Source organism: Patiria miniata, unplaced genomic scaffold (genome assembly GCF_015706575.1).
Source record: "Patiria miniata isolate m_02_andy unplaced genomic scaffold, ASM1570657v1 HiC_scaffold_16, whole genome shotgun sequence".
NCBI classification, from domain to species: Eukaryota; Metazoa; Echinodermata; class Asteroidea; order Valvatida; family Asterinidae; genus Patiria; species Patiria miniata.
The window spans coordinates 3,010,984-3,035,539 of record NW_024037054.1 but is presented as its reverse complement, the minus strand read 5'-3'; the positions used below and the strand labels follow the sequence as shown (position 1 = coordinate 3,035,539).

Genomic DNA, 24,556 nt, shown 5'->3' with positions numbered 1-24,556 from the left:
ATGTGACAATAATGCCTGATTTGACCAATGACATCATCAGCCAGCCATTCCAGATTAACATTCAAGACTGCGGCAAGAGAGTTGAAATTCTTCCTGTTATGAATAGAGGGTTTGCCTGACAAGACCGGACGGAAATATTTGGCTATTTAAGACATTCCAAAAACGTAGACCTTTCAATTCCGGTACTTGACAATAATAGCATGAAGGATAATGAGATTGGGACTTAGACATTCTGAAAATGTTTCCGGTCTGGTAGATTTGTGGTTGTGGTTTTGCAAACCGTGTAACTTTTTCTTGCATCCTAGAATGCACATGTAAGCGCACACAGTACATGTAGATCTTTCAGTTTCACAGGTGGTTCTAAAAAGGAAAAAAAATACAAGTGGGCAATTTTGCACCGATGCTCGGAGGAAGTGCTTTTGTCTGTTGGGGATGGATTAATGACAAGCCTGGAGTATTTTTTTTTCAGTCTTTGTTCATGAAGAGGAATTCTTAATACATTAGACTATCCTTGGAGATCATGATGGAGAAAGCTGTTTTTCATGGGAAAGTTGTTTTTGAAAGATGTTTTTCTGTCGCTACTTGGAGCAAGGGTGTTGCCAAATGAAAAGCTTGTATGCAAAAAGAGAAATTCTAGAGGTGTTTTCAACTATACGGTTTCCCCGAGAGATACGCTAAATTTCTACGAAACTCCTCTCCCTCCTAAGAAGAATACCTCACTTGTACTGTTTTCGATATACTTTTCCCATACCAGGAGTGATTGTAGAGAAAGTCTTATTTTTCCACTTTTTTACTGAAATACTTAGGGGTCATCCATAATTATCAACATTTTATCAAAAGCTTTGAAAACATACTTTTTTGGCAGACCCCCTCCCCAACTCTGAAAGAGCACTTTCAAAAATGTTGATTTTCAAAGATATCCTGGGAACTGCGGCCTAGTCTTGGCTCAAGGCGCAAGTGAGAGGCAACAACAATGCATCAGGACGGCGCACTAACACGGTACAACTGGAACGATCAGTTCATTCATAGCGCCGGGATTAGTTATGGAAATATTACCGTCTTGAAGATAGGCTAGGCACACGAGGTGCTTGCCGTACGCGCACGTGTACCGGTACATGCAATTCATTGCTACAAAAGTGGCGGCTGAAAAAGTCTGCATCGTGTACATGTTTGTCACCAGCACGTAGCGCGAAGCTGAATGGCAAATATGGCTGCACCTATGACTCGCGAGCTGGTTGGGAGTTTACCAAGTTGAGGTATCAGGGTTTTTTTATGACAGATCTTCAGAAAGCCCATCACAAAAAATACTGAACCCACAATATTGATCAACATTTTTACAAAATTTGAAAAGCGTACATGGGTTGTTAACCCCCTCTCACTGAGCGTACGTTTTTGTACAATTTTGAAAGTGTGAATGATTATGGATGACATACATGTATAGGTTTAATTGTTTCTTTTAACCCTAACCCCCTTGGGTATTTTTACCAGAAAGTATCCTGAATCCGCCCAAATCAGTCAATTTTGCCAGTGAGTCCATCAGAATCCACCAGTTAGGCGGGAGTAAATCTGTTGAGATCGTGAATCCATCAAAGTCCCCCAACAGCTCAATATGGAGGTATCCTGAATCCATCAAAATCCTGCAGTACCACTAGGCTCACTGTTCTGAATCCATCAAAATCCCCGAACTTTTTCAATATGGAGGTATCCTGATTCCACTGAAATCCTCCAAAACAGGGGTGTGGATTTTGATGGATTTAGGTACGTTAGGGTTAACAGGTTTCCAGAGCTAGCTACATGTATGGCTGTACATGTCTATTGTCGGCATGTTCCAACATTCATGTAGTTGTAATGGTCGAAGACCTACATTGTAAAGGCAATAACTCTGGACAAAAAAAATGGACAAAATCTAATTCATGCTCACTCCAATGTGGAGGGCTTAGGTACATTTTGCTCACTCAGCTCACAATGTCCAAGTACTGTACACTTAATTTTCCCGTTGCAAATTGACCGATTGTTTGCACACTGGTGCTTTTTATTAGCGTCAGCACAAAACAGCGACTTAGCTAGGACTGAATTGATCTGCAAGCTTTGGGCATGACGCTCTCCTAGGTTCAATGCAGGGCCCACCAACGTGCACACGCCATCTGTGAAGACATGGACAATGGAGATACATGTAATCCTCTTAGGAATTCTGTCCTCCACCACATCCTTCTAGTTTGGAAACAAACAAGGGCAATCTTTTCAAAAACTCAAAAGACTTTTTTTGAAGACTGGGATTCCTGCAAAAGAGGATTACATGCAATTTGCAATAATGTACCGATTCAGCATTCAGATGACTGCATCTCCAAAGAGTTTATCCGCTTTTAACTACCTTGACAAACAACATTGTAATTGATTAGTGAATAGTGTTCCGTCCTCCATGGTTTCGTTTGGCCTCAAGTCGGCACCATTTAAACTGTTGAACCATCAGCAGACCATTGAACATTGCAAATGCAGTGATGTAGTCGAGACCATCACAAAACCATCACAAGACCTTCACGAGACCATAGACCATCACAAGACCATCACAAGACCTATTGTAGGGCAAGCACAAGACCATTCACAAGACCATCACAAGACCATCACAATATCATCACAAGACAATCACAAGACCATCACAAGACCAAACACAAGACCAAACACAAGACCAATTGTAGAGCAAGCACGTTTCCATGCAAAGATCGACCAATAAGAAAACAACTTTTTAGGTCAGCTTAGGCTATTAGCATAATGAGCACCACCCCAAAAACTCAAATGGATGATTGGACCAAGGCGTTCGTCTGGGTCCAAATGATTTGCATAAAATAGTGGCCGCATGAGGTCGCTGTTCGCGCTGTGTTTTTAATGCACTGCATAGTGTGAGGACATGCTGCCGATCGTTTACCGCATACGGACGAATATTGACGAACGCCTTGACCAAGGCTAGTGAAATGTTGGAACTACCAGTACGTGTGTATGTGCTAATAGTAATACATTGATTGGCTGAAAGGTTCAGTTGTAGACCCCGTTAGGCACGAACTGTAGGCCTTGAGTTTTACCTGCGTCAGACACGTGAGTTTCTAGGCATGCATCTTTTTGGCAATTTTCCAAATCCTACATGCGTACAGATATTCAGTGTGTTCTTGTAGATTTTCCACAGTTTTTTTAATCATGTGAATGTACATGTATCATTTCCTGTAGACAGAAAATTTGTAATTATTTTCAATCTTTCCATGACAGTCGCAGTAATTGGGAAAACCCTGTCATGTTGACTTTCAAGTGGACTGCTTATAGCTGTATTTTTCAGGGTTAGTTAAACCTTCTGAGTTTCCATACGCATGCGTTGCCATGGAAATGTCAACTAGATTTTGCAATAACTATGGTCCGTACACAGGACAAATTTTGCCACGCAGGTATAAATTTGCCTTACCATGTTTGTGATTTAAGGCAGATTGTCACAACCAAAAATATCAGACTTGTTGAAGTTATTATCACTCGTGGTTGTTTTCAATTGTTTTTCTTCTTGTTTTTGCAGACTACCTCTGTGCGCTTTCTGAGCATTTGTAAAGAGTGATCACCATGGGGAACCAGCAGGCATGCATCCGTCCAAAAGATGCCAAACTGGCACAGAACATGTTCAAGGTAAGAATTACAAGTAGGATTTTTAATTTAAAAATGCCATCACTTTTACAAGTAAAATACCTTTTCCCAATAACTTTTCATCCATTCCTTAGTGTCGTGCACTTTTTGCTGTTCTTTCTGTGTCCGAGTTAATTGAGACATATTGAAACTGGCAATTGAGAAATTTTTGCATTTAACTACATTTACTTTTATAAATCACATCGCATATATGTATCGGTATGTGATATATATTTTAAACTTATAAGATTTTAGGCTTTGCGTGGTGGAGTATCGATATAGCTACGGTTTGCCCCGGTAACACCATGTGGTTGTGTCTACTTTCGCTTACGAGAATTACCGTATTTCCAATAAGAACAGGGGAATAAGAACAGGGGGATGGCCACTGTTAATGGACAGAGCCGAAGGCGAGGTCCATTAACAGCGGCCATCCCCCGGCGATATTTCCAGACTTTTTGTGTTCATGTTGAGGGTTCATATTTTAGCTATAAATGCCTGAGATACATGTATGCTACCCTGTCTCTTCAATGTGTATTCGTCTTCATTGCATTACGACTGATGTCCAGGGTATGAATTTCTGCTGCCATAGTGAAACAAATTACAACACTTTTCATTTTTCATATTTTTGCCTAAAGGAGGTAACTGAAATTTTGTTTACAAATTCCTTGCGTCCAGAATTACAAAGATGCTTGGTTTAGAAAAAGTAAATATGTCTTTGGGCGACGTGTATACAGAAAATAATTGCAGATCTGCACTTTTGTCGTAAACATCCTCGGTATGAACATGTCATGTGAAGACTTATTCCGCGCACATACCAACTGTGTTGTATATATGCACGCGTAAGTCTTCTCGCGTGTCGTGGTTGAGGGCATGTGTACTGCTGTAATGTTACAAGCTACCGTAGGACTGTTGTATATTGGCCAATCATTGGCTTACATGATGCTGGATCAATGCTGGTTCGGGGGCCATTTATTCGCTTGTTTTTGAAGCCGGTCTTTACATCACATTTTAAAAGGACACGGCATCCTGGAACAGACCAATTAGGCTACAAAACGCACTTTGAACAAAATGATGTTAATAGGAAAGAACATTTAAAAGTAGGATATAAACATCTACACAACTATCCTTTAAATACTGGGCGTTTTCATGTTGAAATTGTAAATGTAAACAATCCAAAACATGAAATTTCGGGGGATTTCAAGACCTAGTACCCCTTTAATACACCCCCACGTGAGTCTCGACCAATCAGAAGCTATCAACTCTCCAAGGTATTTATCAATTAAATGTAACGATGTCTTGTCAATCTGCAGGTGCGGAACGTGGACGACAAAGGGTCCGAAATCCAACGGGCGGTGATTGAGGTCAGCAAGACAGACATCATCCTCCATCAGCGAGGCAAGGATCCCATCAAGTGGCCGCTGAGGAGCTTACGACGCTACGGCTTTGACAAGAAACTCTTTTCCTTTGAGAGTGGACGCCGGTGTGCGACCGGGCCTGGTGAGTTAGGTTTCACAAAAGACAACAAGAACGAGAAGGGCTGTCTATTTTCAAATAATTTAGTACTCGGATACTGAAATTTGTATTCTTGTGGAGACATTTCTTTGTTCTCGTGTAGTAAGTGTAGTTTTAAAATGCTCTTGTTTTAACCAGAATTAATTTCCTGGGCTGAAATTCGGATTTAATATTCCTTTTCTAAAACTCTTCCATTTGCGATCAACCCACCTTGGAAATTCCTAGTTTTTGAGTAAAATCCATATATCTATTTCATGAAAATCTTGTGGAGACGTATTCATCTACAGAAATTGCTCTGTGGAGACGTATACAATCTTTTGTTTCCTATTGTGTGCATGTCTCCAGAGGGCACGGTGTATCGGATCTCGGTTACTCGAAACTGTGTTTGAACGAATATATATTCAGATATTCGAAACTGCCCGCTGCAACTGCATACCGCCCTGGTCAAAAGTTGCACGCAGAGTTCAAATTTGCGTGCTGCGATCAATATGAGCCGCTGGAATGTTTTGCAGTAAGTATTTATAACTATCGTGGGCTTTAACCTGCTAAAAGGATGGGAACAATGAATCGCCGTCGACAAAAACGTGGCACCCGACAATAAAGCACCGAACTTTACGATAAAGTAACACCACAGTCGTGTGTGTTTGTGCGTAGTTTTTCTTGTTTTTGAATATTCCAACCGGCAAAAAGCTATTTGAATATTCGGTTAATGATCGAATATTCGAATATTCAGTATATGGTGGACGGCTCTAAACATTTATTGTCAGTTCAAAATGTGGTTTTAATCTCAGAAATAGGAGTCCTCCAGGTCTTTGAGAGATCCATTGCCTCCATAAATGATACCTGCACTTTGCTCTGTGGATGGGAGATCATAAAGTAACCTATAAAAAAACTTTGTTGACATCTTTGTGACCCCTTTTAAAAAGTGGATGGAAACAAATCATTGAGGTCCATTAAAGTCTATTACAGTTTTATGGGATCGTATTTTCTGTGGAATTCCTACGATTCAAAGTTGTACATGCCTTGTTAGGTTGGAAGTATTTTGGATTTGTCCAGGGAGAAGTTACACGTAGCTGTAAATATTTATTTGATGGAGGGCATTTTGTGCATTTCCCTCCCATTGGGAGTGCAGGAACCTAACAGATGGCAAATAAAGTAAGATTGGGGTATCGACATAAGAATCCATTAAAACTGACTGTTTTGAAAATTTCTAGCTCCTACTTTGTCCTTGGCGCATTTTCTCATCTGTTCATTGTTTTTCCCCATTCAGTGTCCTCAATCAAACCAAAAACTTCTGTTAATTATGAATTCTCAGAAACTCATTCTTTATGGCACCCAAATTGTACTTGTGATTGATTTTAATTTTTTGCCTGGACTTGTTTCCCTAATTAATACAGGCATCTACGCTTTCAAATGCAAGCGTGCCGAGTTCCTCTTCCGCAACGTCCAAGAGAACGCCCAGGCCTGTGGCAACAGCAACGGCCGGTTGGGCAGCTACTCGGCCTCGTCTGAGCTCGCCAACAGCGATGCTTCCCCCACTCACCAGCCAACATCCCCAGTCCTCTCGGCTTTCTCCACGGACACGTCCAGCCTCGGCGATCAACGGAACGGCAGCGCGTATGGACTGGCCAGTTACTCCGGCCGGACGGTGTCAATCGCGTCGTCTTCGTCTGGTGTGCAGAGTCCAGCATCACCCGGCACGTCGGTACACTACATCAATGCAAACTCCTTCCCAGATATCCCAGAGTCGCCCCAGGAGAGCGGGGTAAGGATCAAATGAAAATAAAACAGACAAAACAAACGAGAACCAGTAGAAGGAACCTTCGTACAGTAATCTCTCGTTAAGTCAAATTTCAAGGGAATGGATAAAATATTTGAGGTATCCGGAGTTTGAGTTGATTAAGCAAGGTTCCTGCTTTTTTCTACATTCATGTCATCCACATGTAGTAAATCTTCAGTTTGTGTCGTTTGTCTATATCAATATCGAAACACCATGCTGGGGGGGGGGGGGGGTTTCCAATGTGCAGTCATGTGGTCGGTCCTGTATAATCGGTAGAGGGCGCACCAGCGACAACTGGGCCAGCAGAGCGGTCAGGCTGTAACTCCAGTGCATCCTCAAAGCTTTCCCATGCAGCTACCACAAAGAGCCAGCGATTGAACTGCCGGCACGCAGACTACAATTGGGCCAGCGGTAGCAATCAGGCTAACTCGAAAGCCAGGATTTGATGTGGTTACGGGCTGGAGTGCGATCACAATGCAGCGTTCACGTTGCATCCCCACATTAAAACATGATGTGCGCACGGCAGTAATGCTCATGATATAACTCGCGCATATCCTCAAAAGGTTTCCATTGCAGCCATTGCAAAGCCAGTGATTGGGCTGCCGACATGCAGGCTACAATGGGCCAGTGGTAGCGATCAGGCTATTACTCAAAGCCAGATTTGTTGCAGTAACGGGCTGGAGTCCGATCACAATGGAGCGTTCACAATGCATTCCCACGTTTAAAGACGAAGTGTGTTGGGCAGTAATGAGTCAGGAAAAAAGTTTTGCAATCTTTTTACACTACTTTGTGAATGTTTTGGCAGCGTTTTCCATGGACTGGCCGAACAAAAGTTTGAGATTAACTGAGGTACCGGTGTTGGCATTTTGAGTTACGGGGGTATTCATGTCCATAATATCCTATTCTTGTGAGGGGAATGGAATATTACTTTGAGATAAACAGAGTTTCGAGTTATCCGAATTTGAGTTAACGAGAGTTTACTATATGTGTACATCTTCTCTGAAAGCTTAGCTAGATTTGTAACAATGGCATAGAAGCCAATTAGTTCCAGTGTTGTGGTCAAGTCCATCACAAGTCCGGCTAAAAGTAAATCACAATTCCTTTCACAAATCCAGTCGCAAGTAACAGGGGATGAACTATTCAAAAGGACTGCATTTGTCACCGTTCATTTGAATAGCTTGGGACTTGTGATAGAATTGTGAGGACGTTTTGATGAACTCGACTACTTTGTTCACTGCCAACAAGTTTACCGAAATATATATGATAGTAAACAAATATTGGGTAGCTCAGATTGGAATGGGAGGAATATTATCGCAATGTAAAATCTGGACTTTTCCATTTCACGAGGCGAAGCCGAGTGAACTGGAAAAGTCCAGATTTAACATGTGCTACCAGATGTGGTCAGAGTCTTTGGGCTTTTGATTATGGGTAGGAACCTGACTATTTTGATGAAATGGTATGCTGCAAATTTCAGCATATTTGGGCTTTTGATTATGGGTAGGAACCCGAGTAGGAACCTTTGGCATTTTCAAATGCCAAAACCTAAAACAGCAGAAATTGTTCAACTATGTCCAGGCTTTGTGGGAAAAGGTCTTGTATAAAATTGCCTCCCCAATATGTATTATTTCTTGATTCACCACAAAATATAATTGTAGGAATTTTTTTAAAAACTGTAACGCATTCATAAATGCATTTGTACACTACAGCTATGTGAATTATAGTGTAAAATGATTAATTTGTCTCTGCTTTCATTCATCCTTTTGTTCATGTAGACCGACTCATCGTCTGTGACTGCCATCTTATTACCTCGGGTGAGTGAAGAGACCGTCCAACAATCGTCAGGAGACGAAGATCCTAACGTGAACTATGCGCGGCTCAAGCACGACGTGGACGAAGATTCGTCACATGTCAGTGTCACAGAGACCGACGCTGTGACGCTGGTTCAGAACGACGTCAACGGTAACATGGACAGGGTGGGGCTTCCACCACTCACCATGTTGCCGGCCGCAAACCTACCCGAATCCCACTACATGAAGCCACCCTCAGTGAAAGACATTGTCAACGGCAATACAAGCGTCCTCAACCTGAACGGCAATGCAAACGTCCTCAGCTTGACGAGTACCACCTCGGAGGTGATTACTGATGAGAGTCACACCAACCGGGCCTCGCCTGTGTCGATAACAACGCCCCTCAGTCTGGTCTCCCAGAACTCCCTCACCACGCCCAGCAGCAGGACTTCGGGCAGCAGTAGCTACTACGCTAATTTGGACACCGTCGGGGAACTCCCTCACAACAATTTTGTCTTCTGCTGCGACTTGCGCTCCCCCTGCAGCACATCCTCCAGCAAAGGCAGTGCGGGGTCGGAGTTCATTTTTGACACCAACGTGGCGGGGAACCGGTCACCGGTGAGCGAGCACAGCTACGCTAACCTGGACGCGCTGTCCGAGGTCGGAATGAGACCGGCCGCGCACAACGGGAACTCCAACGTTGTTCTCCAGCCGGCTCCGAAAGGACGTATGAATTACGCCGACCTGGACATGGAGAGCTTGGAGGCGGTTCAGACCACGCCCATCATCCAGACTCGTCAGAGTCGTAGCTCCAGCATGACCAGCTCCCCACCAAAGACCCCGGCCAGTTTGAACTCCGAGGGGTCCAGTCGCAGGACTGACACCTACGCCATGATTGATTTCAATCGCACCACGGCATTGGCTAACTCTCAGCGACAAATTGACGAATCAGATCTTCCGGGAGGCCCACTGAGAAGGACAAGACATGATAGTAAGATCCGATAGAAGAATGGATGCCTCTATGGGAAAATGGACGACAGCGTGGGAAATTCATGCATAGTTGAAACAAAAATGTACTCTATTTTAAGTAATAAATTACGTACATTTGCTGAAAAGTTAGCTCAACAGCAAGTATGGATCACATTTTTATTACACTGCGTTGAAGTTTCCAATATTTTGAAACAATAAACCATTCCACTTTTAATATATTTATACATGTATAATGCAATCATTGGAAAAACTGGTACGATATAAATATGAGAAATTCTGGAACATGTCTCATCAGCCCTTATGCGACACTGTTTGGTGCACATTGAAGTGAACAGTTAGAGATTTCTGACTGATTGAGATGGTGTTGAATATGCATAATAATATTTGTTGTACATATAAAAATTAATAAAGCAGGGGTGTGTTTTCGTGACCATGACCAGAAACATGTTTGTGACGTCAAAAACAATAGCCAGGAACATGTTTACATAGGCGCGCGAAAACGCAGAACCAGAAACCGTCGGTTACCGAACACACGCGCATAGCAAAGTAATATTTAAAGTAGCAGACGACGAACGTCATTTTCACTCACATTACAGGCCAACATTTGGTGTGTTTCCCCCACCGCTGCCCTCTCTTTTCACATAATTCACTAATTTTTGGGACGACAAACCTATCGTCTGCTTACGTTTCAGTATTTTCTGCCATTTTGAACCTGTGATAACCAACTCCAACTTTCGGTTCTTGTTTGGTCGAAACAATGACGTCACACAGCCATAACCAAAGACGCGAAAACGCACAACCAATGACCAAAGCGAAAACATGTTTGTGGTCATGGTCGCGGAAAAAAACGCCCAAGTTCAAACTTACGAAAGCAAGGTACATTTTTGTTCAGGGTATTTTTTTCAAAGTTGTATATTTTCCAAGCGATATATACCCAGGACATCAGGAAAGATGCAGTGTGCTGTATAATACGTGAAAAACCTTCGAAGTATTAGCTATAAATATGTAATTGCATACTGACTTTTTGAAACTTAGGATGTAGACTCATCTGCGAGGTCGCAGTGATTGTGTCCATGGGCAAGACACACATCTTTAATTTTTGGTCGGTCTTCTTGAAAGTGTGCTATCCCAATGCCAGTTCAACCTTAGAAATTTTGTGCAAACAGTATTGAAAAAAAATCCTCACCATTATAATATATAGATAATTAAAAAAGTAAAGAATTATATTCATACCTTATTTATGCACTAAAGTTGGCAAGAGTTGTAGTCGCGTCCATCGCAGGTTGAGTCACAAGTCAAATCACAAGTCTATCACAAGTCGGTCACTTGTAAGGTCACAATTAATATGGTATGAGCAATAACAGACTTATGACTCTGTTACAGTTCATGTGAATAGCTTGTGACGTGGCTTGTGACTGAAGGATCTGTGATTTACACAAGCTTTACATGTGAGAACTCGACTGTATCTCTGACTGTGGCATTATATAACATCAAGGGTTGGAGGCAATTTACCCCTTTTTGGGACTGCTATTCCAGATTTATGGAGTGCCGTGGCCTCGTTGTCTGGAGCATTGAATTTGTGGTCTGCGGGTAATTCTGCAGGTTGTGGGTTCGAGTCCAGCCTGTGGCTATGGTGTGTTTGCCCTTGGGCAAGGCACTTTGTCACTGTGAGGGCAGAGATGGTTATTGTGATTGATTTTGGCTGCCTTGTGCCAAAATGGCAGCATGGAGCTGTATACTCCCAAGGGAGCTGAGATGGTATTTAGAATGTTTCATTGGCCTAATGAGCAGGGTAATAATAAGCACCTTGTATCCTTTGGCAATTTGGCGCCCTATAAATCCAGTTGTTATTATTATTATTATGGCTTACCAAAATATCAGTAAGCAACTCAAGTCAACCCCTAAAGATATTGAACAGGCAAACTTTGTGCATTCATTTTGCATTACTAGAGTGGCGACTCAAATCAAGATGTTCCTGAGTAATTTGGAAAGACTACAGACATGTGGTTGCTCCATACTTGTTCAGACGTCAAACTTTTTGTGTACTTAATTAAGTCTTAATTCAAATCTTAGGAACAAAGGTGGGACTCTGTGAGTCCTGTCTAAGGGGAGTGTGGCCTAGTGGTTAGGGTTCGTGACTCCTGATCAGAGGGTCAGGGGTTCAAATCCAGCTGCTGGTCATATGTTGCGTCTTGGGCAAGCCACTTCACCCCCACTTGCCTCTCTCCACCCAGGAGTATAAATGGGTACCGGCATTAGCTGGGGAGTAACCTGCGATGGACTGGCATCCCATATAGTCTCAGTCATTTCATGCTACTGAAACCGGAGATAAACGCCGGCCTGATGGGCCACATAGGCTTGTAACAGACTTTACTTTACTTTAACTTTAAGGCCAGTCTAAAATGGGTGCATGAAGGGTTTCTGATCGTACCCCTTATATTCTGGACTTGGAAAGAGAGTTACGAAAAAAAAATTAGGAGGGAGACCATTAATGCAACGGTGGTTATGTGTGTGCCATTATCATTGGTAAACATTTCAGAATTATTGCATACCATGTACTGAAACATTATTTTCATTTCCACCCATGAGTGGAGCCCATAGAATAACACCTTTCCAGAAAAATGCAGTGTACTACTTGAATTCACAATCGAAGTGCTACGTAATAGCCAGCGAGGTCACTGGATTCATCCGAATGATAGATCATGCCGCACACTTGGCAACTGATCCAGCCATTGGTACTGGACGTGTATCCGAGGCGAGGTAAAATCGTTCGGTAAAATTGGTGAATAATTGCTACCTTACGATGGTCAACCTTTTAGTTGCAGACTGTTATCATACAAATAAAAGTCACACCAGATTTTTGTTGCCAAGTTTCTAACGAAACGACGAAAAAATACCCGGACATCACACAAGTACGTAGTGAGTGGTGGCAATGTTTACATCGTTGTGTTCCTGATGCTATGCCAACAACCGGTTTTGGCAGATCTTTCGTAATCTCTTCGATCGTGAATACCAGGAAGATACCAATGCAAGAGTGTATATATCGGAAAATATGGAAATAACTTGTTGCCCATTGCCATGGCCCGAACTGTCCACCTCGAAATTGCCGCTCCCCCAAATTTGACTGCATGTTTCCTCCTTCCTTTCCCAAAAAGCTCAAAGAAAGAAGAATAAAAGACCATTCTGAGCCACTCTGTCGATGTACATGTATATTCACGGAGGCCCCCTTCAATGGCGAAAGCATTGTGCTAGCTATTGTCCAAACAACTGACCCGCAATCGATTATCTGAACAATAGCTAGCACAATGCTGAATTCGCCATGGAAGGGGGCCTACAGAATAATATAGTGAGCTGGGATTGGTCGATACTTTTCGTAGGTCTTTCAGTTCAAGCCATGTATGGTAGGCTTGCGAACTGTGCTTGCTGAATTTCAATGTAATTCATTTGGGGGAAAAACATATTTTATGTGAATCACAATTCCACGAAGTGTGTGGTATTCTGTACATGAAAAATCATGTCAGATTAATTATTTTAATTTGTAATGAAATGTTAAATGATAATCCCAAAATCAATTTTACAAAATGGTATCGTGTAAAAATTAATTACTTTTATATCCAAGTCTTGTGGTTTGTATATGTAGTTTTTACTGTATGTAAAGATAATGTATATTTCTTCTTAAATATTTTTTTTTCGTGTGAGCATTCATGTACATGTAATAATAATAATATTAAGTGTAAATTGATAATGTAAAAACTGTGCAGACATTTTCCTGGTCATTGAGTTTTCCCTTATTCCAAATCTTAATTTCTGATTTTAAGTGTTCCATATACCCACACATGACACAAAGTAAACTACAATCTGGCTTATCCTCTTAATTTGTACGTCTCTTACCCTAGTTCTAGATAGTAGTGTTGTAGTACTCGTACTCGGTACTCGTACTCGAGTACTACTCCAGTACTTTTTTTTTGAGTACTCGTACTTGTACTCGCACTCGAATGTCAAAGTACTCGTACTCGAAATGACGGTACTCGTACTCCGGCAGCAAAGTACTCGTACTTGACATGTCGAAATTGTACTCGATCATCAAAGTACTCGTACTCGAATAGCAGTGCTCGGGGAAAAATTGTGTAGCTTGACTATATACCACGGCCTTATTTTATCGATACTTTCAGTTTGAAATGGTTGCTTGCCTTGTGGAGAAATCGAAGTTTCCTGATTTTCCTCTGTGCACGTCCGGACAAACACATTTAACAGCTAGCCGTGAGTGAGTCTGTATATAGGTTTGACTGGGCCTGGGCCAATTACGCCCAACGAACCATTTGCCGTATGGCCGCATTTGGAAATACAAGTACTTGTACTCGTACTCGGAAGTACAGTACTCGTACTCGTAAGTATTAGTACTCGTACTCGGAGACCTGTTCTTGTACTCAGAGGTACAAGTACTCGTACTCGTACTCGGCAACCTAAGTACTCGGCAGTACTTGATACTCGGAAAAAGGTACTCGACTACAACACTGCTAAATAGCCTTATTTTACGCCTTTTATTTTTGCTTTCAGCATTGTCCAAGACACTCATAGGTTGACCATTGTAAGCCAAAATGGAGCCAGCCACCAGAACTTTTTTTCTCAAATTAGTATTCATACATTTAAAACGTTTGTCATTTGACTGGATTTTTTTTTAATCTAAGAAATGTACAGACAAATATACATTCGCAAACATTGAAAAACAAAATACTGTACCGGTTCATTACTTGACTGTAAATGAATAATAGTCTCAAGCATCCTGTGAAATCATGACACCTGGTGTGCTGTGATTTTCGTGAAAATTTCCAAAGAAAAACTGAGTTACTAAAAACACTTTTTCCCCCCGACATTTATGCGGCCTGATCCAAGCAAACAGTTAGATTTCAAAAAAATTGCAACTCCCAGATTTCTCCGTTTCGTGAAAATTGCCTCTTCGTATCGTGGCTGTATCTTGAAATACCGGGAATTTAGAGGTAAATGAGAGGTGGGATACAGGCGGGAATAGAATTAAAATAGGATAAACCCAAAGACTTGACTAGATTAACATTGACAGTTCGTTTGCCGATTGAGGTTCTGAATGCCAACTGAAATAAGCATTTTGGGGATGGGCCGGTGGGGTCGGGTCAACCCCCGTCCGTTATCTTTGCGCGCGCACACACACCACGCGCGGCTAAAAAGTACAAAAGCTATACAGTGAACAACAGTTTGCTAATCATATAACAGACTCGCCATTTTTGTCTGTTTCAAAGAAGTAATAACGCCCGTGGAGATATGTTTTTCATTTCCCCCCTGGCACGACACAAGGTAGGTGGGGTTTTTCATTTTCCCCCGGCTCGACACAAGGTAGCTGGTCAAATTACGAAACTTGGTACGGGAAATAATTAGCCCTTTGTAGAAGTTTTGTGTATGGCATTGCTCGGGTTCGCTCGTACGAGCGAATTGCTCGGGGTGTTTTAATGTCAGTTCTCTGATAGTTTCACCAATCAAGCCTCAATGACCACGTCGTATCCGATGTCGTAATTTCCAGGCTGGCCTCCACAAAAATTGAAATCCTCTCATCTGTCTTCTTATTTTCCCACCGTTTTCAGTAAACTGCAATGTCTATACTAAAAATAAATGTAATATACGGCAGCGTTGCCAGACATTTGCTGTTTTTGTGAGTTTGTCTTACAGTCACTATGTGGACATGTGAACAAAAGATGTCCACATAATGCAGGTTGTGTTGACGTTATGTGGACTAAGCCGTGTCCACATACCGTTTCGCCTTCTCTGGAAAACTGGTTTAGAGGCATTTTCGGGGTTAGGGTTATTTGTCGCAGAATGAAGAGAAACATTCAAGGAAATAAAAAAAAAAAAAACAAATTGGGGTTGAAAGAGTTTTCACAGTTTAAGTAAAGTTATTTTTTGTACCGAGTTCTCTTAACTACACGAAAACAAAGGAATGTCCACATAGCGTGAAACAAACATGGATGTGTGTGTGTTGGTTATTGCATTCAATAGGGGACGTTGAACAATAGAACACACTAGGGTCCACAATTTTCGAAGGTCCACGATTGATGATCGTGAACAAAACATACGGGAGGTCTTCCTAAAAAGTTAAAAGTAACAAAAGAGGGACAATAGGGGGTCCATGATTGAAGGTGCTTACACACTGTGTGTGTGTTCATGTATGGCTTTACGATAGAGGACAGACACACAAAGGGAGAACAAAACGGTCCTCGATCGTACGGTTATGTGCTTAGTCTATGAGAAAGTGTTATATTACAGGCACAAAGGGACTCACAAAGCATTGTCCTCGGACGTACTCTTACGACTGGGTTTGGTTGTGTGTGTGTGGGTGTAAGTATGTAAACACCGACAATCGTGGACATAGGACAAAAGAATTGGGGCGCAAACAATACGTCCACGATTGACCGAACGTCCACGATCTCAAATCGTGTACAAAACCAATGAGAGCTGTCGCTAAAAAGTACAAACAAAGGAAAGAGGATTAGGGACAATGGGGCGTCCACGATTGCCGGCATTTACACGTGTGTGTGTGTGTGTGGTTTTTTTTTAAATCAAACACGTGGTTTGTTTTCACATCACTAAAGTCGTTTTGGCATCTAAAAAATGTAATTTGCATTATTTAACACTCTAACACCATGGTTGCAAGTAGCGTTAAATTCGCTGTCAATCCGATTGCCAACCAGAACTCCCCCCCCCCCCCGATTTACGGTCACTCTTGGGCTCCAAAAATAACGGCAATACGAATTTGTCCAAGGATATGAAACTAAAAGGAAACATTGTTCCTCTGTCTAGTCCGAGGCAACCTCGTCCCCAGTGCTTACTTTATTTCCAACCGCGTTTCCAATAGTAAGCCCTGGATAGAAAACTTTCATCCTGTATCCTGATTCGATACCGCAATTGGCTACAAATGGATTTTTATCGTGTACTTGGTGTTGTTATTCAAAACGTGCAGTACGTGTTTTCGCGATCATTCGTCCACGCCTTCTCAAAAATACTCATTTCCTTTCCAATTTGTTCATATTAATATGAAATGTGATACTGCATGTTGTTTCGATAAGATCGTAACAGTTTCATTAAATAAATCGTATTTTCGTAACTCACGCCATGCTTTTGTTCAGTTCCTACTGGTATCGAGAAAAAGTATTATTTTTCAGCTGTTTGGGTCAGTAATGTCGGCGAAGGAACAACAGACTCCTGAAGGTCAACATAAAAATAACACCTCACTCACAGATTCTGTGTCTTGATTGGCCGAGAGCGCGTCTAGCTGTCTTTCATCACAAATCGCCGAATCAGCATTCAGCACGTTTAACGTGGGCGAGCGTCTATTGTTTTCCTGAAAGACACCCCCCCCCCCTTTAATCTTATAATATTTAAACTGCAGTTATCGTTATATTAAAGTATTCCAGAAAATATTTTCACAGACTGATTAAAATAAGAAGGTCATTGATCTCCACTGAAAGTCTTGCTCAGCAGCTTATCGCTATTTCATTAAAAGAGCGGGCTCCAGCAAACGTCGTAGATTACTCCGAGATTTGATTGGGTTTTCTTCGGCGAAACGGCAGTTAATTGTGGCTCGGAAGGACTTTTTGTTGAATTTCTTTGTCAGGACTTTTTGCGTGCGAATTGTGCTTTTGAAAGGCTCGGCTCTGTGTTTCTGCCGAGGATTTGTAATTACGCAGACGGCTGCCATGACAATGGCGACTGCGTATTATATAAAATTCCCTTGATGCCGTAGAGTTTAGTATAGGAGATATTATTATGAAGGCTGATCAAGTTAAGAAAAACACAACAAACTTCTCCGTGCTTATGCTGAGGTTCTCGTCACAGCATTGCAGACTTGTATTCGAGTCATGAAACATCGAGTCCAAGTCCGAGTCCGAGTCACATTTCTCGAGTCCAAGTCCGAGTCCCGAGTCCTCCAGGTCGAGTCCGAGTCACGAGTCACAAAGGTCGAGTCCAAGTCCGAGTCACGAGTCACCTCTAACATTATATTGGAAAAACGTACATTTTATGGAATTCAGAGATGCAGAGTCACCTTTGATATAGTATTGGAAATACGTACATTTCAGGTCCTGTAAATTTCCATTTTTTCCCACAGCTTTTCTCTGGAATTTTCTCTGGAAATAAGGAGTTCATTTGCAAAAACAGTTATAAAGGCAATTCAGACAAAACTGGTATTGGCCTAACTTATGCATTTAAAGTTCAGGTGTTTCAAATATCTTTTGTTAGACTTCTACGTATGTGTGCGTGTGCAGTGCGGTAATTTCCGTCGAGTCACAAGTCAATTCGAGTCCAAGTCCGAGTCCGTAGCCCCGAGTCCGAGTCCGAGTCCGAGTCGTAAGTCAAAGTGACTCGAGTCCGAGTCCGAGTCACTAAAAATGTGACTCGAGTCGGACTCGAGTCCGAGTCCGAGTCACGAGTCATATAAGTCTGCAGCATTGTGGTAGCAGCAAACTTAAAGTTGTTGTACTTTCGTCCGGAGTTTACCCAAATGTTTGCTTGATACTGTTTTCAAGTCACGTTTCAAAGATTGTGAAGAAAATGAATTGTGAAGGTCTAAGTAATACGGAATTGTCACTGAACAAAACTTTTCCTCGGTGAGGGCGCTATGAACAAGGGTTTTATACAAAAGTGTTGATGTGCTTGAAGAATTTGGCTTGCCCGGTGGGCGGGGATTTTTTTCTCATCAAAAACCACCCGCAACCGTCATTATAGATTCCCATTGGTCAAGGCAACATCTGTCAAAAAATACAGCAGCCAATCAGAGCTCGGTTAACGTTTTTACTCACGAAAGGTCTAATACAATTTTCCCTCATTTCTGTTGGATAAGAATTTTGCTGCTTCCATTAACACAGGCGTCACGCGAACGGGAAACATCTTCAAGCAAGCTCATTGAACCTGTGCCATCTTCATCCACGCCGTCCCTCTGGCTACAGGTAAGCCTAAGAAAGACTCACAATTTTTCTCAAAACCCGGTGGTTTTAAGTAAAATTATGAGAATTTTAAAGAAAAACATTTATTTTTAAAACCAAAGCACATGATTAAAAAATACTTATTATATTGGATTGCAAGCACCGATGAAGATGAACTTTTTCAAAAAGAATGCTCTCAATACATGGTTTTTCGTAAAACCATCATTTAAGTAGCCAATAAATTTGGAAACTTGGAAGCTATAATATCAGTAATTTTTATCAGTGTTTTCACTCGTCAAGTGACGCAGACATACATGTGGTAGAACAATATTGCAAAGATTGTGTTCTGTTTATTTTTCACTTCAAAACCTGAGGCTGAAGCGAACTTTTTTTTTACCAAAAAAATAATAAGATGTAAAAGTATAAATTTTACCGGTCAAACTCGTCATACAGCCCCAAATTTGTATTAGTCATTCAATTCAAGTTTTTGTAATACTCGTTCCAGCAAATTGAAACTAGACTTCACAGGAAAATTTTAAATAACGAATTTGACGCGGGGCCAACCGATTTCACACTAAATGTATTCTGATTAGCGTTCATTTTCTCATTCAAACCTTATTCGAGAGCATGCAGACGCGCTGCTATAAACAGGGCGAGTCAGAAAAAAGGAAAATCAAATGTCAGGACCATTTTTTGATGAAGTTCTAAATGTAGCACTTTCAAAATCTAGGATATGAAAGCCCAATTAATAAGCTTTCTTTTAGTACAAGAATCGTTCAAATCACTCGCGTACTTTTCAAGTTACGGAATTTTAAACACAAACACCGTTTTAAGTTCTGTCCACGGATCACGAACAAAACGCTAAGTTTTCTTTCAGCTAAAACGAAAACAATTCACATAGGCCTACATCCCTATGTGAATTGTTTTCGTTTTGCTGAAGGAACACATTATTAATTAGGCTTTCATATCCTAGTTTGTGAAAGTGCTATATGCAGAACTTCATTAAATACTTGGTCCTGCCAGTTCGGTTTTCCTTTTTTTGTACTCACCCTGTATTGTGCTATACCTCTTTCTTTTTTTTAATGTGCATCGAATTCAAATACACACAAAAAGGGCAGGAAGAATATAACAGATAATGGAGTATAAACAGATAAAAGCAGTATCGATAAATAGATAGGGGAAAAACAGCCATTCGGTACAATAAACTCTGTATCCCGCAGTTGTATTATAAATGAACATCTCTCGTGCGTTTCGAATTCCTGTTGTGCATAATTGCTTGCCTGTAGGCAACAGTAAAAATAGAATAAACAATCCCGGCAATTAGGCGAACATGATTGACGTAGGCCTATGTGCATCTCTGAAAAGAATGACAAAACTTGTATTTGCTTCAAATTTGTTTGACCGCAAATAATTCGGGCTTTTTATTTGGTACAGTAATCATTCCATGAATAAATTTGATGGATCGCGTCGATTTTTGTTATATAGGCTTTCCCGGCCAATTTCCTAAAATGTTCATTCACTTCTGAAAATCGTTCTTTCATTTTCGTCTGAATTTAATGCACGTCTTTAATCCCATTTCAATTCAACGAAAGTTCAATCGTTTTCATTGTCCGTGCATTCGGTTTTGAGAAACGACGGCCAATTACGTTACCTGTGCATTCATTTACGCAAGCATACGTTTTCGCGCAGAGTTCTGGCATACAATTTCGTGAATGTGCAATCAAAAGTACGTTTTTCTCATTCAAAATAGCGGATTGCATCACATAACTTTAAACTAAAAGTGAAATAGAATGACCAATGTTTGAAATCGCCCTCTATAAAAGCGAAAAGGAAGTCTTGTAAACGAATCTGAATGAGCATAAACGAAATGTGTTGCTCAATCACTTAATTGATTGAACTGAAATGGAATCGAATGCTCTGGTAGCGTTGAATTGAAATGGGATTAAAGACGTGCATTAAAATTCAGACGAAAATGAATGACCGATTTTTAGAAGTGAATGAACATTTTAGGAAATTGGCCGGGAAAACCTATATTTACTTTCGTAGTAAAATAGCAATTCAGAAAATATATCTATTTTTTGCGGTAAAAGTCTAAAAAAAAAAAAACGGACAGTACATCTTTAACAAAAAAAAAAAAAACCATCAAAATGACTCTAAATGCCAATTTGATTTGGCCGGAAAACCTACAATCCCGGCAAAAACTCGCCGGGGCCCCCACCCCCGGCCCCCGGCCAATGTTGTCTCTAATTGCGCGGTCTCTGCTCAAGCGCGAGATGACAACATCGGACCGGGGAAGCGGGGGACCGGGGAAGGGTATGCTGATTGGGTGGACGTGTCCCAACCATTTTTGCCGGGATTGTAGGCCCTATAATAAATAAATTCATGGTTTTAAACCTAGAATAAATGAATAAAATGAGCCACGCGTAAACTGGTTCTCCTAAGATAATAACGATCAATCGTCTTTTATTAGGATACTTGCAGGTAATATGGGACTGCAAGTAATATGGGACGCATGAATGATTAGTGCCTAGCTGACTATACCCTTGGCCCTTCAGATGTAATTAGTAGCGCCCTATATCTTTGATCAATCATTGACATCACTTCCAATATGGCTGACGGATTCACGAAAGGAACTTTCAGTGGGAAAATCATCGAAAACCGACAATGTATGTGAAATTAACAGTATTTTTGCTCTGAAAAGGGGATGACGTCAATTCTTGACATATTTAGGATGCTTATGGATTGTTTCGAGCGCATTGAGCATGCGTGCATGGTCCTGTTATGTATAATTGTTTAAGGGTGTTATTGATGCACTGAATGAGCTCCGGGAGTGCAACAAGGTGCGGTAATTATGAGACATGCATTCAAAATGGCGGATAGTGTTTGTTATATTGTCTTGACTCACTGTTAGGTGCATTTTTTGAAATTTGTTATGGCACATAGTTAGTAATATAGGTTTTCCTGGCCAATTTCCTAAAATGTTCATTATTTCTGAAAATCGGTTATTTATTTTCGTCTGAATTTTAATGCACGTCTTTAATCCCATTTCAATTCAATGAAATTTCAATCGTTTTCATTGTCTGTGCATTCGGTTTTGAGAAACAGACGGCCAAATACGTTAGGCCTATACCTGCATGTACAATCTTTACGCAAGCATACCTTTTCGCGCAGAGTTCTGGCATACAATTTCGTGAATGTGCAATCAAAAGTACGTTTTTCTCATTCAAAATAGCAGATTACATCACACACCATTAAACTAAAAGTGAAATAGAATGACCAGTGTTTGAAATCGCCCTCTCTAAAAGCGAAAAGGAAGTATTGTAAACGAATCTGAAAAAGCATACGAAAGGTGCTGCTTAATCACTTCATTGATTGAACTGAAATGGAATCGAATGCTCTGGTAGCGAAAATGAAACGCGTATTCATAGTGATTCTCAAATTCAGTCAAAAATGAATGATCGATTTTTAGAAGTGAAAGAACATTTTAGGAATTTGAAAACAAGAAAACATCAAAATGATTTTCAATGCCAATTTGATTGTGCCGGAAAACCTGAAACCAATCAATAAATAGTTTAAACCAAGACCGACACCTTCTTGTGTTTTTCCTCATTGTCTTATCTCAGATTGGATACTCAAATAAAAAACATGAATTTCTCTGCCGGCGAAATGGTCGACAATTGCAGCGACAGCACTGGCGCAGGAAACTGCACTTGGGCGGAGCCGACCGGATTGGTCCCGTCCTATCCGGATATCACCGGCTGGCTCCAGTTCTCCATCACCACCCAGTTCCTGCTGATTTTCGTCATTTTCTTCACCAACGCTACGGTGCTGGTCCTGGTCGCCTATTTCAAGACCCTGCAGAATTTGGAGAACTCGTTCATTGTGAGCATGGCAGTTGCAGATGGGTTGTTGTCTGTTGCCTTGATACCAGGGGTAGATATCACTCTAAATCCCACCCGAGCCAGTAACAAGTACGCTTGTCTGTTGCTGTGGTGCTCCATAATGTTCTCATCAACCGCCAGTGCGTTCTCCCTTCTTGCTCTGAGTCTAGACCGGTATCTCAAGATAGTCTACCCCCTGCATCATTACATGACCTCAGCCTGGGCTTGTGGCATCTTGGCGTTCGTCTGGAGCTACACATTCATCACCACGTTCTTACTGCCTTTTGTCGGCGTCAACGGCATCAAGGACCAGTCCTTCGTGTGTTTCGACTTCAAAGACGTCTTCAACATCGCGCACCTTCAGTTTCAGTGCTACGTGAACGGCCTGGCGCCTTTCCTGGTGATGTTTGTCATGTACGGTAAGATCCTCGCGGTAGTCTGGGAGAAACTCCGGGCAGAATCTGACCAGATACCGGCCGGAGCCGAAGGCGAGGAGGCCGGCCGAGGCAAGAAGTGGCTCCGGCGGGAGTTGAAGGTGATCAAGAAGCTGACCATGGTGCTTGGTACGACCGCAGCAGCCTGGATACCGACCACCTGCATGCTCCTGAGGCAGATCTACGACCCGACGTACTACCCGACATTTCAGACCCGAGTCATTCTGAGCACCCTGACGTATATGAACAGCGCCGTCAACCCGCTGCTCTACTCCTTGCGACTCCGGCCGTTTCGTGAAGCGCTGTCCAAGATTTGTTGTAGACGGTGTCAGGGGCCTACTGCCGTCCATCCATCGGGTGGCTCGTCAACAGATCCTGCCTGAACCTGCGAGTACTCCCCCGTCATTCCTTCACTCCTTGATCCGTTTGTCTAGTAAAGATCCGTTCGTCCCTTAATTCCCATCCAATTATCCACCCTCCTCTTTTGTTTTTATAATTACACCAATAATGTACAGAGCCGGTAAAAAAATAAAGGAAACCCAAATGGCAGGACCAATTTTCTTAATGAGGTTCTGCATGTAGCACTTTCAAAATCTAAGATATGAAAGCCCAATTAATAAGCTTTCTTGACTTCTAGTACAAGAATCATTCAACTCAATTAAGTACTTTTCAAGTTACAGAATTTTAAACACAACCACAATTTTACAGTTCTGTTCACGGATCACAAAAAAAGGTAAGTGTTCTTTCAGCAAAACGTAGGGAAGTGTGTAAATTGTTTTCGTGTTGCTGAAAGAACACACATCGCTTTTTTTGTGATCCGTGGACAGAACTTTAAAACGGTGGTTGTGTTTAAAATTCCGTAGCTTAAAGAGTACATAAGTGATTTGAATGATTCTTGTACTAAAAGAAAGCTTATTAATTGAGCTTTCATGATCCTAGACATTGAAAGTGCTACATGCAGAACTTAATTAAGAAAAAAATGGTCCTACCATTTGGGATTCCTTTGTTATGACGCACCCTGTATTGGTTTATATTTTATATTTTCTTATTTGCCAAACTTTCAAACGTTAAACTTATTTCGGTGATATTGGTACACACGTAAATTAACGCGTACAAAGTCAATTAGGAGAAGATATAACAATCCCTTGTTGTTGTACATGTACTTCTGGTAATTGAGTTTCAATGCACACTATAGTACAATATTTTATCTGCAAAACTTATACGGACCACAACATCGTCAATATTGATGACGATATATTTTATTTTACTTACATAATACCGTGATTTACTGCCAATCGTAGGTTTTCCCGGCAAAGTTCAGTACAAAAAGTTAATCTAATATGGTCAATTCAATTTCATTAGAGAATGAATGCGTCCTTACAGAAGCATGCAGTCGCCAAAAAGTCATTTTGACTTCATCCCTAGAGCATGTATTCGACAAATAAGTTCATTGGAATGGAATTAAAAGTTGCATTCATTATTTAAATCTTCTTTGAAGCCACTAGTAAAAGGTTCATTGCAGTTCAGTTTCATCTGTTGGAAGACTTATGCATTCAAATTCGTCCGTGCG

At 41.3% G+C, this 24,556-nt stretch overlaps 2 protein-coding genes across 5 annotated transcripts in view; both read left to right on the top strand.

The window, feature by feature from the left end:
* LOC119722676 (fibroblast growth factor receptor substrate 2-like) overlaps nt 1-10,513 on the top strand; it is a 42,209-nt gene extending 31,696 nt beyond the window's left edge. For 3 of the 4 annotated variants that reach the window (XM_038192920.1, XM_038192921.1, XM_038192923.1), the window contains 4 exons: nt 3,554-3,660; nt 4,968-5,154; nt 6,567-6,934; nt 8,722-10,513. In XM_038192920.1, the coding sequence (XP_038048848.1) occupies nt 3,598-3,660; nt 4,968-5,154; nt 6,567-6,934; nt 8,722-9,741 (1,638 nt within the window). In that variant the 5' untranslated portion in view covers nt 3,554-3,597 and the 3' untranslated portion in view covers nt 9,742-10,513. Of the gene's footprint in view, nt 1-2,065; nt 2,174-3,553; nt 3,661-4,967; nt 5,155-6,566; nt 6,935-8,721 lie in introns of those variants that run through there. The other variant, XM_038192922.1, reaches the window with a different exon arrangement.
* Nucleotides 10,514-22,190: 11,677 nt separating this feature from the next.
* Nucleotides 22,191-23,515, top strand: LOC119722675 (adenosine receptor A2b-like). The gene has a single exon (XM_038192919.1). It carries the CDS (start codon nt 22,317-22,319, stop codon nt 23,367-23,369), a length of 1,053 nt encoding a protein of 350 aa, XP_038048847.1. The 5' UTR covers nt 22,191-22,316; the 3' UTR covers nt 23,370-23,515.
* Nucleotides 23,516-24,556: the final 1,041 nt, after the last annotated feature.

What these genes read in the sequence shown, in the direction of transcription:
- LOC119722675 (XM_038192919.1), top strand. Translation starts at nt 22,317, where the DNA reads ATGAATTTCTCTGCCGGCGAAATGGTCGACAATTGCAGCGACAGCACT.